Here is a 16,906-nt window from a genome sequence, read left to right on the forward strand (position 1 = left end):
GTTTATGGCTGAATTGTCTCCCTTCCCAATACAGGAAGTAATATTTTTGAAAGTAAATTACTTTTTTTATTCCGCCAAATATGTCATTCGTGTTTACTATATTTTATTATATAACATAATGGCTACGAATATAGGGCGAACGGACACAGAGCGAATATGAATTAGGGCGAACGTGAATCAGGACGAACGGACCCACATTCTGTATGTTTGCGCACCTAAAACTTGCTGTCTTTTATAAACTTAAGCTCTTGGTTTACTGATCTTTAAAATGTCGATTACTAAATCTACATACAATGTCTTTTTTTTCAGGAAATCATTCTTCATAACAAATGGCATTAGTAAATTCGATTTATTTGTTGTCTATATAACAAACATGCCGTTTTCCTGTAAACAAAGAAAGTCCGGTAATTCTGCGCATGCCTAGAATTAACACCTGGGTATGGATAAAGGAATGATTTTGAAATTTCAAATTAAGTTTTACAAATTGTTCAGAATATTCATTGAACAAAGCAAACTGTTTTAGTTGATTTCAGCCAATAAAAGTTGCAAAACAATGGGTTCGAATTGTAGTTGTTGTGATACCTTAGAGATAATGTGATTTTTAAGTGGGGCTAAATTTACAAGTTTCTTTACTTAAATGAATTGATTAGGCAGTTATAAGGTTTAATGTCCAATTAATATATATATTGTAAATGTCTATGCTACAGGTTACAGACCACCAATTCAACCAATGAGCATTTGGAACGTACGCAAAAATAGTCCTACGCAGAAATTACCCCTGTTCCTCATAGTGCTGTGAAAAAAGTTCTCATCTTATTTAAAAAATTTAAACAGTTTCTGAAAGGAAAAACATTTCTGTACATTTTATAGGTGCATTTTGCTTCTTGTGATGTGAAGCCTAATCTCCATAATGATTTTTAAATATACCCCTATCTTGTGAAAACACTGGGATTTCCCATGCTATTTATAGACCCTTCACTTCCGGTGACCAGTACTGCACTGCAAGTCTGCTAACCCCACATTCCATTCTGAGGATTGTGAGCTGACATATGTAGAATCATGCTGATATATAGTCCTCTGCAGGTTAAAGTTAAGCCTACAGTCACAAAATCAAGTTATTTATAAAATACTCTGTGAGATAACGCACAAAGAACAGTAGAAGTTATCAGTTTTAGATATGTGTCCTCATCGGTACAATATTTCAAATGGACCCACTTAAGACAGCAATCACATTGTGCCCAGTTAACAATTTTAAGGCCTAGAAGTTTTTTTCCATTAACATCAGTATTGAAATCGTTCCTTTATTTACTACTTTAGAATAATGTTCTAACCAGTCAGAATATAGCACTATCTAAGGTCAGTTTCAAAGTAAAACAGACACTCTTATGTGATCATGGCAGATAAAACTTTCGTTTATTTTTATATATGTTTAAATTTGCATATGGCGAATCATTTCCTTTGGAGATTATTAAGAAAGGAACATGGTTTTGAGCTTATATATGAAAATTCATAACAGGTAAGCGATTCTAAATCAAATGTAATGCATTGTTTACTAGGTCATCATATCATGGGTCATTACACATTGGGGAATCCCCTCTATGCCAGTCAATTGATCGAATTCTATATAATTTTAGAGATTTTTCAAAAAAATAATTTTACTTAAAAGTGGTATTTAAAGCCCCCAAAACTTACCAAATGTCTTGTATTATTGGTTTATATTTTTTTACGGATGAAACAGGTGATTGTCAATTTTCTATTTCCGGATATGACGTCAGCGTACACATACCGGATGCGCAAAGTTCGGGGAAAACACTATGTACAGCAACAAAACGTAAGTCCTTCAAGCACAAATTATTTAATATAAAGTCTACATTTTCAGTTTGCTCAGTCGTTGTCCTATTAAAAACCGTTAGCCTTGTGAAACTTAATGCTGTTTAACCTACATGCATTAAAACACTAACTTGATACATAGCATCTATGCTGAACAATGATTCATAATCGGAAATGCTCTTAACTATACTCATCTAGGTCACTTGTCATCTGGTCATCTGGTCCCGAGATCGGTTAACTGGTACCTACGCTTCATCGCGTCTCAGATCCATTGTCTGGTAATCTGGTAATCAACCACTCTATGTGAGAAGCTTGCCTTCCTCTTATTTATTTGACCGTGTTGCTTATGTATTTTTGCTGGTTACCTCTGGTATTTGATTCATGCATAGGGAATAGGTTTTCGCTTTCAACTTTGTCAATGTTATTGATGATCTTATATGTTTCTACTAGGTCTGATTTCTCCCTTCTATACTGTAGTGTCGGTAATCTTGGATACACCAGTCTCTCCCCATAATTTAGATATTTGATGTTTTTGAGTAGTCTTGTAGCCCTTCTCTGTACGTTTTCTATTTGTACCGCTTCTTTTGTGTTTATGACCGACCATACTGACCTCCCATACTGACCTCCCATACTCTAGATTGGGACGCACTATACTCTTGTAAAGCACAAGAAACATATTTTTATCTGTATACTTGAATGTTCTTTTGATCATTTCTAATTTTTGGTTGGCTTTTTTTAATTTGTATGTTAATATGATCCTGGAAATTTAATTTGCTGCCTATAGTAATGCCAAGGACTTTTTTGCTTGTATAGTAGTTTCAATTATTTCTTGGTTCATGGTGAATTGTGCTCCGTTATCTTGACCTAGGTGGAGATGTTTAAATTTTGATTTGTTGAATTTGAGAAGCCATTTATCCGACCAGTCCATTAGGCTATCAATATCCCTTTGTAAGCTGTTCTGATCGTCGTTTGTATTCACTTTTGCGTAAATATTTGTATCGTCTGCAAATAGCTTTCCCATATTTTCGATATGCATCTGGGAGGTCTTTAATGAATATCGTAAGCAGAATAGGACCGAACACACTCCCTGTGGAATGCCACTTGTGACCTCAGTCAATTCTGCGTGTTCGCCATTGAGTACGACCAGTTGTTTTCTATCTGACAGAAAATATTCTATCTATTTCAATAGTTTCCCAGGAACACCACAACTCTTTAATTTGTGAATAAGACGCTGGTGTGGAACTGTATCAAAAGCCTTCTGGAAATCGAGGTATACACGATCTAAAGCATTTTGTGTATCTAGCTCTTCCGTCCATTTTTCCACAACTTCTATAAGTTGAGTGACACAGGATCGGCCTTTTCTGAAACCATGTTGGTGCGTGGTGAAAAGTTCGTTTGTTTCCATATATTCTATCAATTGGTCCCTCATTATTCTCTCCAAGGTTTTACAGATGATTGAAATTAAGCTTATTGGTCTATAGTTGGAGGCTTGATGTTTTGGGCCCTTCTTGTGTATCGGTGTGATGTTGGCGGTTTTCCTAACTTCAGGCGGTTCACCAGTTAATAAAGACTTTCGTTCGTTTCCTTTTGCGTTACTGAAAATGAGATCCAGAATGCTTGGTACATTGTTCCCTCTATAGTTGGTTTAACAACATGTTGTATTAAGAACGTATCTATTACACTATCAAGAAATTTTGTTGCTAGATGTTCACAATTTGTAAGTGATGTATAGGTCTCCCAGTTTATTTCTTTAAAATTGAAATCACCCATGTGCAGTATGTTATCATAGTTGATATAGTTCTTCCAAACATTGTATGTCCATTGTGCTTGGTCTTCTATATATACATGTGACTAATATCTTGGTACCTTCAACGTTTATTCCTAATTGGATATATTAAATAAATTTCATAGTTCGACTGTCAATGAATATTTAATATATATTATGACACGTCTTCTTGTAAATGTTTTTTTTACTGGGACATTGACGTGTGTATCCTGGTATGTTCCATATGTTATCATTGTATTCTAAGGATTGGTTTTTAGGAAATATTTCCGTTATTGACGTCATATTTTCGCTCTGTGACCAACACTACGAGTTCACCCATTTTGTTAAACAGGCATTTTTGTACATTTCGACAACTGTGCACTATTTACATTGTGGTTAAAAACGTTAAAATTATCTATTGGTTTGACACATTTCTTTGCTGGGGGTCAGTGTTTATACCTCCCACAATTTTATCTTCTAAATTGGTTGTACTTACCTCAGCAACATTCCTATGCTGGACACATTTGCTCCCTCTGTCATATTTACATTGGTTGGACGTTGAGGCGGATGTAGTAATGGCTGTGATAGGTATTGAGAAAATGTTAATTGTTCTTCTTTATTTTCTTACATGTCTATATTTTGGGTGGTTGCAACTGCTTTAAATTCATTTTGACTAAGGTTTATTGTTTTTTCGTGATACCTTTGATCCTCCTATCCACTCTTCCTGCGGTTTGAACTGCTCTTTTTTATACATTTCTTCTTTGTTTTTATCTCTGTCTAACTGTCAAATCTTTAACGATAATACACGTCTCGTATATTGTGCCTTCTAACTATTTGATTTTTGTTGTATTTTCTATTATACTCTTTGGTTTTTGTTGTCTAACACAATTTTCAGCAGTCTATCCACATTTTCCTTTCTATTACCTAGCCTGAATGACACTGAAATTGCTACCTCTGGTACCCCAATTGCTTTACACAGAAATGTGAAATATCGTACCTTTTCCTTTCCAGGTTGTTTCTACTGGTGCTCTCCGGTAGGTTAAAGCATATTAAGTTTAATGTTCGACATTTTTGGTCTTCAATTTCTAGCTGAATATAGCTGAACCCCAACAATCAATCAATCAATTTCTAGCAACTTTTTTCGAACATCGTTTTGCAAGGATTTCTGAATTTCTGATTTCACCTCATTAGGTAAATAAACTTTTAGTGAGTCTACTTCTTTACTAACTCTTCCTCCAATTTCTTTATCAATTGTTTCAATTTTATTTTCCATTATAGCCATTCGATCATTTGTGGTTTGTTCCATTGTATTTAATTGCTGTGATAAACCGGTCATGCAAGGGAAAATAGCTTTCATCCATTACAGGTCCACTTGAAATTGTCAGTTGTATCCTCTGCTTAAGCGGTAATTAGTATCTGCGAATTGTTTGTGCATTTTATGCAGAGGTCTAGTTCACAAACACAACACGCCATAGAATCTTGGTTTTCATCCAGTGTCGTAGCATACTTTGCGCATATATTACTTCCCATTCTACGACGTTTGTTTGTTTTAATTTTAGTGATTGGTGTTGATGTCATAAGATTAGAAACTTGCATATCTACTCCTTGCGCCATTGTAGTAAGGTGTTGTAGACTGTTTTGTTGTTAATGTTGATTTATGATATTCGAGAGACAAGGTGTCCCCGTCCCTAGATACACTTTAGTTATATTTACAGCAAAAACAAGGCTTCCATACTTTTGCTAATTGTATTTACTGAATTTTTTGTTTTAAGTTGAGAGCGAGGCTTCCCCACTCCAAATTACGAAAAGTAAGATGTCCCTATTCCTAGTATTTTTTATTTGATTGTACTTCTGGTAAACAGAAAGTTAAGCTTCCCTACTTCCGGTTTTTAATTCGTTATTGGTTGATATACATGTATGTAAGTTCAGTCTTGAAAACAAGCTTCCCCTCTTGCTTTATTTTTGATTGAGAATAAGGCGTCCACACTCCGTTTTACACTGGTAAATTTTTATATCGAAAACAAGACTTTTCCCGTTTTTGGTTTATAGAAGTAAACAAAATATATACAGTGAGAGTAGAAATCCCCTCTCCCGTTATACATGGTAACATTTTATATCGAAAAACAAGACTTCCTCGTTTTTAGTATGCGTATGCTGTTGAGCACAGGCACTAAATATGTATTTTCAATTCAAGCAAAACGAGGCTTCGTTTCGGTTTATAAAAGTAAACAAAATAAATCATGTACATGAATGTACAGAAATACTAACATAAAAGGTAATTTACACTTTGCAGTTTGATATAGAGAAAACAAGAATTCCCCGCTTCGATTTATAAAAAGTAAAAAAATATATATACACACAGGTAAATTAAAACTTAAAATTTTCTGGTTACTGGTGATTCAATCTCATTGCTAATCTGAGAATTTTGAACATCCACAGCATCGAAAGATGTCTAACTGGGTGTACACCGTCGTGAAGGAGGCCGTAATTCTCTTGAATTTGTTTCTTTTGTTCGCCGTACCAGAATTTTTTTTATCCTTTTCTTGCCTACTATTAGGTCCTGTGAAAGTCTGACAACCTTGACCTTACCGTTTAACCACGATAATTTGTTATTGTAATAGTCTTCTTCTTCCGCGTAGGGAGGTTAAGTTTGTTCTCCGTGTTTTACTGTTATTTTAATTTTTTTTACTGTCTCTGATGTTTTGTTCGGCCTGTCCTTTTACACCTTTCCCCTTGATATGTACTTGTATTTTACCTTCTATGCTCTTGCCTACTTGGTGGCTATTATTGTTGTTTTGGTCAACCTGTGGTATTTTTTGTTTTTGTCTCTATTGTGTTTTTCTTACCTTTGCTCAACCTGTTTGTTCAATTTCTTTGTTGAGTAAAAGGGGCACTCTAGGAACATGACCTTTGCTTTTGGATTTGCTTTTAATATCTGGTCTAGGACGTATTGGGATTCATCGATACAGGTTTCAATGTTCTGGCCATAGGGTTTCCTAATTTTAATACACTTCCCTTCCTTCTGCGTTATTTTACAGATACCAAACCAAGCTAGGACGATCGGCGTTCTCCTGTTCTTGACTTTGGCAATTATTTATTTCTTGTAATAAATCTGTTGCTATAGCGCCGGTTTCGACAAGATCTCAAACCTAGGAAATAACGGACATACTCGCTTAATGCATTGTCATTTACAATTTATCACTAATAACGTGTAATTTCTGAAACTGTCGAGCCCCGTTCAGGTCCGGGTGTTAAAAGAACAGGCCTGCAGCAGCGCTAAGCTTGTCATATAAGGAGACTAAATAGTGCTCAGAAACCTAGCCGGGGGCTAGGCGCTCTGCCCACAGAGCAACTGGGTTGTTAGCCCCAGGTGGTAGAATAGTGTACCCCTGGCGTGTTACATGCTGGGGTTGTCAGGCTATAATACGGAAAACATGACCGCAAACCATAGTGGTGCATCGTGTTGGGAAAGATGTCACGTTCCTCGCACGTTAAAGAACTCAGCTGTGGAATTCGATAGGAGTAGGAACCTTTGCGCTCCGCCACAGGAGGCTAAATTGCCCGACCTTACCCAACCACCCCCTTTTTCTAGTGGCAATCAAAATTTGTCGACCCTATTTTCCTTGTGTCCCATCCTTTTTTTTTCATTTCATCATCGTTTCACGTTCATTTTATCATCCATTCTATGTTCATCGTCTGAATATAGCTGAAATATTGCTAGTCGGACGTTAAATCCCAACAAACAAACAAACAAACAAACAAATGTTAGGATGCAAATATTTTATATGTTATCATTTATTTACTTTTTACGTTTAAAAAGATTAACTGTGGACTTTTGTCATTGGGCGTAATCTGAATAACTATTTGATTGTACATCGACACGGAGTTAATTTTGCAATGAAGATTTTGGTTTTGTTTCTTTTCAGTATTATTTGTGATGGATTTTTATTGGATACTAACACGGGGCAGCAAAGCGGTTCTATTTCCGACAAACGCTTTAACGTTCTAATGACTCTCTACCAAGACGAGCGAGAGTCGCGGATAAGACTAGAAAAATACGTTTTACAACTTCAGCAAAATTTCTCTGAGATGATCAACATTAAGGCGTCAAATATAAATTCAAGTTTTGCGAAAATAGAGACTGCATCAGATCAAGACCAAATGAAGATGGACATTGTCAGCTTAAAAAGCGAAAACAAGATTTTGACTGAAAAGTACAATTATTTGCTAGAGGAAAATAAACAATTGAAAAATGAATCGGTGCGTTTGGAGCAAACTTTGTCATCCCTTCAAAATGCTAAAATCATGATCGATTCAAATTCGATCGCAGCATTAATGAATAAGTTAAAAGTTATTGAAAATGAGCTTGAGGTTATGCAAAATCAGTTAAATTCAGTTTCTGATGATGTAACTGCAAGAAAGCAAGACTTTATGACACTTTATAATAACTTACAATCGTCTGAAAGGAAAGTTCAGTCATTAGAAATGACTATTAATAAAAGTTTTTCTATCGTATCTGTTATCGAGCAGAGTCTTCGCAAGAACCTTTCACTTGTCTTAGGAATAGAAGAAAGTCTCAGCCAAAATATAAGTCTGGCATTTGAAGGCATAAACGCGGTTAAACAGACTTTAACTGTAATGAAAGACAGAGGTAAGAAAAATAAGTTGAACTGCAAAAGGGTCTTATTCATAGTATCTTTGTATGAAAAATTAAAAAGAACAGCAAACAATTAAACAAACACACGTCTGTCTATAAACTCCAGAAAACTATATCTTAAATTAATTTGTTTTATGTATATTGTGGAGATGAAGCATTTGATTTGTAGCCGAGAGTAAAAAAAAATCATAAAAAAAATGACGAGATGCTGAAAACAAAGACTGAGATGAACTGCATAAGAATTCCGTGTAATATTGATTGATCTAGACGTGACTAGTCGGACTTTTCATGATTGATTGATTGATTGTTGGGGTTTAACGCCCGAGCAGCAATAATTCAGCTATATTCAGGCGATGAACGTGAAAGGATGATAAAATGAACATGAAAAAGAAGCATTTTCAAAATGCTATACCCTGCCCACCTCTCCCTGTTTCCGATGGCAATCAAAATTTTTCGACCCCATTGTCCTTGTGTCCAATCCCTTTTTCATTTGACCATCTTTTCATGTTCATTTTATCATCAATTTCATGTTCATCGTCTGAATATAGCTGAAATATTGCTGCTCGGACGTTAAGCCCCAACAAACAAACAAACAAACAAACAAAATGCTATATAAAACATAAAATTCAGATGTGAAACATTAAAAAAAAACACTTTTGCGCCTTCATAATTTATTTTAGCTTTTATTACATTTAAGTTTCATACATTGACAATGCTAACTCAGAGAGGATTTAACAGGTGAATTTGAAAAAAAAATGTAAATTTCTTCATTTATTAGTTGCTCTGACTGCTTGTGTGACCAATACACAAAATTACGGAAGTGGTGAAGTAATTCCATTCAAGCTTACACCACCTTACACGTTCACCAAAGGAAATGTGTCGATGGCTGATGGAATGTTTCACTGTACAGTGCCAGGGATTTATATGATTACTGTCTTTGCACAAACTAACAATGCTCAAGGGGGAGGATTTTACATTTATAAGAACAATGCACAGATTGCAGATGCTTATATTACAAATGCAAAACCTTTTCAGACGGGATCCGTTCAAGTAATAACGCGCCTCCGTGTAAATGATATAATAAGTGTTAAAGCCATGGGAAATACATATGTGTATAGTTCCTATGAATCCTGCATGTCCATAATGCAGATCAGCGAGTAGTAATTTGTAATATATTAAACAACTGTAACATGTAAATAAAATTGGTTAAAAATGATTCTAAATTAAAATATGTTTTCGGTGATTACTTTTAAAGAGGATTGATCATCAACATTTAAGTTTTATACGTGGAAAACAAAAATTATGAAGTTAAGAGTGCACAGAAAGATGTTGTATTTTGTACAGTCATTGTTTGTAGATACGCACACAATATCTGACAGGTCAGTGAACCTACAATATATATGTATTAGATTTGGGGATCTTCCACTTTTAAAATTTTGTTGTTATTTTAATACAAATTAGTAAATCTTAACCGCAAGATTGAACTCAATAGCAAACTCTTTAAAAGCATCAACACAAACTTCAAACCATTCATTTTTGAGGTCCCTGCTGTGGTAACAATCCTGTACACCAGCCATGCACGACTCGATCAATTTATCATACAAACCTCATTAAAGACCAAACATGAATCAATTATGCAAAAAATTATAAATATGACCTTAATGTCAAAGTTCAATGTCATGTGACACCTGCCATGACGGGCAACACATCGTCTTGAGTTGATCTACTCTCATGCCAAATGTCACAATTTTACAAAAGACAAAAATAGTTGGAATCCACACACGAATTTGTCAGCAAAAATCAATACCGTAATTTGACCTTGAGTTAAAAGTTGAAGTCTAACGTCACCAACCATGAAAAGCTGCATATTGTCTAGAACAGGTTTACCTTCATGATTGATATCAAAAGCCTACACTAAGAGACAAAGAAGTTACAGTCTGGACACGATTTGTTACGGACGGACAGACTGATCGCTATAGGGTGTACACCACTTTTCATACCGGGGCCTTTTGGAATTGTTAATTGTCAACTGTACTCCCATCTTCACAATACAGCAAAAGATGAAGAATATACCTTGCACAACTAGACAAAAACGTGCGTCATAAAAAATATCACGAAATACACTTACACTAAAAATGAAGTATAACACAGAAATGATGTGCAGTTCTTACTACTAAGAAGACACCCGCAATGCTGCTCATTGAAGGTCAAGTTTGGTTAATGGCAGATTGAGGTCGTTTGTGATATCGAATGAACACTTCATATCTGTCATTGAGGCCGTGGTGACGACCGTTGAATTTTCTAAGTGATCAACTCAATCTACGAACAACATGCATGTTTATTCTGGTCAGAGGAGCTTTTTACAAAAGTGTGTAAAAATCATGCAATGGGATACATTATTCTCAATTCAGCCAGAAAATAACCGAAAAACTATTTAAATTCATCCTGCCATAGTATATTTCAATTAAATTTGGCCTATCAATATCTGAAAACGGTTTGTTTGTTTGTTTGTGTGGATTTAACGCCCGAGCAGCAATATTTCAGCTATATTCAGGCGATATCTGAAAACGGAAACTTACAAAGACTCTGATAGTTATTTCTAGAGGTTATGAGGTATAAATACCTGAATAATGCAATAAAATCTCCATGCCAAATCTTATACACAATTTGCCTGATTCGTAGACAAAGAAGTACTTAGATAGGCGGATGAAAATCATTTATATAATGGTTGCAGCTTAGTTCAAACACTATAGCGGATGGAAAGTTACTATGTAGGAAATATTAGATTGCAATGCGGGAATCAAAGTCGTCGCATTAACTTTTGAGTGTAAGTGAATATTAAAGGAACCATACCATTATCAGAGAAGACACACAAATTATCTAAAAGAATGCATATTAAAACTGAAGTATAAGTAATCAAGTTAGAATCTGCTAGTATGAACCAGGTGCAGCGGTAGAGTAAGTGTCCTCTGCTTTTTAAGAAACACCATCTGAGGTGTTCATATAGTTATTGTCCGAGTTAAAACGAAAGATGGAAACTAAAACCTTGTGAGCGAATCCGTTCTGACTTATGATGAAAATGTCCACACCATACCATCAATGAGTTCATGATGTTGACCAAAATTTTTGAAATGATGACCAAAACATTTCGGCAACACAACACTTTTTTCAATAGCTTCGTAAGAAGTTTAGCATATATCCGCATGGCTTCGGCTGTTTAGACATAATGCATGGGCTGTGATAAAACTCAAGAAGTGAAAGATACAAACTTACAAGTATGTGAAATTCAGCGGTTTTTCTGACGATGATCCTTGTTCTTAGAAATATCATGTTATACAGATATTTTTTATGATAAGCTCATGTTTTTTTCCATTCACGTAATTGCTAGCCTTGAAATAAATATCAATTTTGGCTACCTAAACTGCAATTTAGTGCATCTATAATTGCTATATCCAGACAAATCATCCCAGTTGAAAAGATCCTCAGAAAAGTTTCATATGAACTTTTGCAGTTTTTACGATGAAGTAAATCTTATTTTTATCTTTAAAGAGCAAAAATCCACCTTAAAAATTATGTTTGCTTTCAAAGCTTAAGGTTATGTCGCTTTTTTTCTGTACATGTAGTTTTGGAGATTGTCTCAGTAGGAATATTCTGAAAGATGGGTTGTCGACAATAGCCAATGATGTTTATGAACAAAGAAGTAGAGTTAGGTTGAAGTGATTTCATCCCTGTAGAAACAATGAAAAGTCAAGCTATCCATTTTATGTATGCTTAAATAGAGGTTGATAATTTGTAGGTCTTTCGCATATCAGTATTCAAGACATTCCGGGTGTTGTTGTATTATCATAGATTGCCTAAGCGGACTGATATCAAAATGTTTTTACATGTTTCGGAATGGCATTACACGGCGCTGTCCGTAAAGGCTAAAAACCACTAATTCCACTTCCCATAGGCTTCTATGCTAATTTCACAATATTCAATGGCTTCTCGGGACTTTACCTTAACTTTAACCTGCAGATGACTATATATCAGCATGATTCTACATATGTCAGCTCACAATCCTCAGAATGGCATGTGGGGTTAGCAGACTTGCAGTGCAGTACTGGTCACCGGAAGTGAAGGGTCTATAAATAGCATGGGAAATCCCAGTGTTTTCACAAGATAGGGGTATATTTAAAAATCATTATGGAGATTAGGCTTCACATCACAAGAAGCAAAATGCACCTATAAAATGTACAGAAATGTTTTTCCTTTCAGAAACTCTTTAAATTTTTAAAATAAGATGAGAACTTTTTTCACAGCACTAAGAGGAACAGGGGTAATTTCTGCGTAGGACTATTTTTGCGTACGTTCCAAATGCTCATTGGTTGAATTGGTGGTCTGTAACCTAAAGAGTCACTTTTTGTCTTAGAAAAAATAAATAACTATACAGGTATCTTCCTACACACATACTGAATGCATTTGCAAAGTTTCAGTGAAATGTGACAAGCACTTTTTTAAATATTTGATTTTTAAATATAGGGTAACCAAGTTGTGCGAGCAAAAAAGTGAAAATATTCTACCATACTGAAATGCATTAAATATTTGCAAAGAACTTTTTCTGACTTTTCAAATAAAAAATATCAATCACAACTTGTTTTTTAACAATATTAATGAAGAAATAGTTTTAAAAGTAATCATTTTCTGAGAAATTGGTCTATTTTTAAAAATTTATTTCTGACATGCCTCCCCCTTTTTCTTGATCACATGTCAAAAATCCTAAATCTTTAAATTTTCACAAAAGGTGATATATTTGGCATTAAATTTGTAAATACAGTGTTTTCACATTAAAACATGACCAGTAAAGGGCACCTAAAGCAAAAAAAGTGCTCAATAATGGATTTTCCATGTTGCCATAGGGGAATGCTTATATGGCCTTAACCGCAGTAATGAAAGTGAGTTTTTCCTCATTTCTAACCTAATTTTTGCTCAAATCTACACAAAACTTGATTTCAAGTGCTTATTACTACCATATTTAGGTAAATATAGCCCTCAAAGTTTAATATTTGATATTTTTACTAAATTTTCTACACTTTTTACAAGATAGGACATAAAAATCAGCCAAAAAGACCAATTTTCCATAATTTGGACCTATAACTTAAAAAAATGCATATTTTGAAGGATTTTTGTAGTGTATTCCTCTCATGGCAAAGTTAACAAGATCTTCAAGTAGTTTAAAGCTATTTCAAGAAACTTTTCATTTTGCCATGGCTTCATCTTAAGGCTAAAAACCACTAATTCCACTTCCCATAGGCTTCTATGCTAATTTCACAATATTCAATGGCTTCTCGGGACTTTACCTTAACTTTAACCTGCAGATGACTATATATCAGCATGATTCTACATATGTCAGCTCACAATCCTCAGAATGGCATGTGGGGTTAGCAGACTTGCAGTGCAGTACTGGTCACCGGAAGTGAAGGGTCTATAAATAGCATGGGAAATCCCAGTGTTTTCACAAGATAGGGGTATATTTAAAAATCATTATGGAGATTAGGCTTCACATCACAAGAAGCAAAATGCACCTATAAAATGTACAGAAATGTTTTTCCTTTCAGAAACTCTTTAAATTTTTAAAATAAGATGAGAACTTTTTTCACAGCACTAAGAGGAACAGGGGTAATTTCTGCGTAGGACTATTTTTGCGTACGTTCCAAATGCTCATTGGTTGAATTGGTGGTCTGTAACCTAAATGATATCACAGCCTCTTCCGGAACCACTCGGAAATTACCGTAAATTGTTTACAAGTATGGCGTCTAACGTCGAGGCAGACGACCGACACAATCAGTTCGAATCAGACATAGGCGACACAATAATGGATTTTATTGAGTTTATGAGATATATTAGCGGAAGGAAAACCACGAAGATTTTATATTGGCCCCAATGCACTACTTGTTGGAACAAATAATTCATGTATGTTTGGTTAAATTCTGAGGTTGGGCCGTTTTCGAAAAAACCATAGCCCTACCCCTTTGACTACTATCACCCCAGTGGTTTGCAGAGAACATTTCGTAAAGATAAGTGTATGACGACATATGTTGACTAAGTTAGATGATTTATAAAAAAATAAAATATATCAACAAATTTAAACAAATATAAAAAATAAAACAACAAATATTTACGACTTTTCATCTTTTAGAAAATCTTAATATCCCTGAACAAAAATTTCATACTCCGTTTTTTTTCTTCTTTTTTTTGCATCTTATGATACCATTACCCAATAAATATGTCTTTTTTACGTTACAGTGTCTTTTTAGTGGGCATAGCACGTGTGTAATTTAATAGCACGTTTCACTAATTTCAGGAGTTATATCACTTAGCTTAAGTCTATCTCCTTTAAAGGTAGAAAGGCACTGCTATTCCCATGGCGACTTTAGTGAAACTAAAAGTAAGGTGTTGATTTTTTTTAACTTTCAGCAGATGATAATAGGGGTCAATATCCGCCCCTTTTTGTTAATGGTGCACTTAAAAATAGGGTTTTTAAATAACGCAATGCAATCTTCTTGAAGTAGAATAATGATAAATTTAACAGCCGGGAAGCCAATGGCCAATTATGTACCTCCGCCCGTAACTTTACAGGTTTTTCGTCTAAGGGGGGGGGGACAATGAAAATTCCACCAAAGAGCGTAATAATCGTTGAGCATTACGTACAGTTGTTTACATCGGGTACGTCGAGAAAATCGTTTTACTTTGAATAAATTTAGTTGATCCATGAATATAAAAAAGAAAAAGTGAAAGGAAATTGAATTTTTCATGTGGAAACAAAATTTGAACCTTTAGATATTTGTCGTACATAAAATACAGTTGTTGAATTTAGAGAGTTGCATTGTTTTCACTTTCGGTACCAAAATATGGCGGGAATTCTCAGGGCCTATCAATACCTGACACAATCGCATCCTATTGGTTATTTGTGAAACAATTGACCAATGATGTAATCTTTGGTCATTTATTTCCCTTTCGAATGATACCTGAATAAAACCGTCACTCGATCCCCATGTTATAAAAATAGACATTTGTTTTGACCCTAGTCCAGGACGCCATTACGAGTTGGTGATGATGCGGAGGAGATACTGGTGTAGTTCAGTTGAATGTACTTTTCGTTTATAAAGTAATTTATTATGCATTCTTTTATTTGTTTCTAATATATGAAATATTACGAATCTGCCGAAAACAAAATTCTGAAATTTTGTCGGATTCAGGGACTTACTTGTCACCCTTATTTATAAGAGTTTAGTAAACTTGATACTGAGGTGCGGATGATGGCCATGCATGATGAAATCATTTAAAGTTAGTAGTTTATAAATGTTCATTGAACCTGAAATTCTGGATTGAAAAAAAAATGTATTACTCTACACGAGGTCTAAGGTGTCGCAATTTTGTAGTTTATGTCCAACAGCACTGTTTGTCGAACTAGCCCCACACTAAACATGAGAATTTTTTTTTTAATTTAAGATAAATTAGGGATTGTACTTATGTATACAAACTTGCCCCTGGATAAATTCAAAATAATAAATAAAAACAGCAAAGCAGGTGGTAGCACAAGTATGATTCTCATACATACACACATATCAATTAGTTTCATTCCTTTGCTAAAATATCACAACATCTAACGGCAGAAACCTAGATTCAGATGATATGATCAGATTTTTTTTTTACCAATCTAGTAATCAGAATGTATTGTAGAGAAAAACTCCAACCAAAAGAAAATGAAATATATATAACAGGTACAGGATTCAACCATTTCTAGATTTTTATCATTTACTTTGTATTCCCTTTTGGAAATTCTATTATATTCTTAAAGAAACTTTTGTTTAAAAAAATGGAAAGCATACCACACAATTTCTTCCATACAAAGAAAATACTACATTTAATGTTTTACATGTAAGTGTCTGGAAGAAATAATACAGATCTGTCACTTTCAAGCCGTTCAGTGGTGAAACTTGTGTGATTTACATGTATTTGTAAGTATTATAGTAAGCTTACAAGTGACAGTTTGATTTATGGAGAAAGATTTATAAATCACACTGATGATTTTTTTACTTAAATACATTTTTACATATACAAAAAGTTCTTGCTATGTACCTCGGTGCTTCCATTTTTTCAATTGTATGTTCATAAAGCTAACCAGGGCTATGCATATTATAAATCAGCATACCGTATAAATGATTGAATACTACTAAGACCTATAACAGTTCGAATTTTCAGCTGATTTGATGGAAATTCCCCTAATTTTTAAAAATATCAAGGAATAATACAACTGTGTATTAACACACCCAACTCTTTACGTTGCGTTGGATTTCTTCAAAATAATATAAGAAATAAGTTTCCGTTCGTAATGTATAAAGAATATGGAAAATATGAATTATCCAGGAAGCTTCAGATATCATTGATTATTTTTTGAAACACGATGAATAATTGAAATTACGGTTTTCAATCGTGCCGTTGAAACGATAAAAATGACGTCGATTTAGGACTTGAAATCACGTGACTTTGGACTTTAAAAAGAATTCTCCTGTGTCACTGGCTTCCCGGCTGTTAATGACAATATGTGACAGATCTTTTTCATATCAGTACAAATTGTCAAATCAAGGTGTTTGTAAATATTTACTTTTAAA

General features: G+C 34.4%; 1 protein-coding gene across 1 annotated transcript; it reads left to right on the forward strand.

The window, feature by feature from the left end:
- The first annotated feature begins 7,421 nt into the window (after positions 1-7,421).
- Positions 7,422-9,495, forward strand: LOC148603066 (uncharacterized). Its single transcript, XM_088553147.1, has 2 exons — positions 7,422-8,246; positions 9,031-9,495. Exons 1-2 carry the CDS (start codon positions 7,493-7,495, stop codon positions 9,411-9,413), a joined length of 1,137 nt encoding a protein of 378 aa, XP_088409273.1. The 5' UTR covers positions 7,422-7,492; the 3' UTR covers positions 9,414-9,495.
- Positions 9,496-16,906: the final 7,411 nt, after the last annotated feature.

This window comes from Perna viridis, chromosome 11 (assembly GCF_037379345.1).
Source record: "Perna viridis isolate PV_CMFRI_1.1 ecotype Kerala chromosome 11, ASM3737934v1, whole genome shotgun sequence".
NCBI classification, from domain to species: domain Eukaryota; kingdom Metazoa; phylum Mollusca; class Bivalvia; order Mytilida; family Mytilidae; genus Perna; species Perna viridis.

Bases quoted from the DNA above. Each gene is read 5' to 3' on its own strand.
- LOC148603066 (XM_088553147.1), top strand. From the start codon at position 7,493: ATGAAGATTTTGGTTTTGTTTCTTTTCAGTATTATTTGTGATGGATTT. The intron at 8,247-9,030 runs GTAAGAAAAATA...TTCATTTATTAG, and splicing joins AACTGTAATGAAAGACAGAG to TTGCTCTGACTGCTTGTGTG.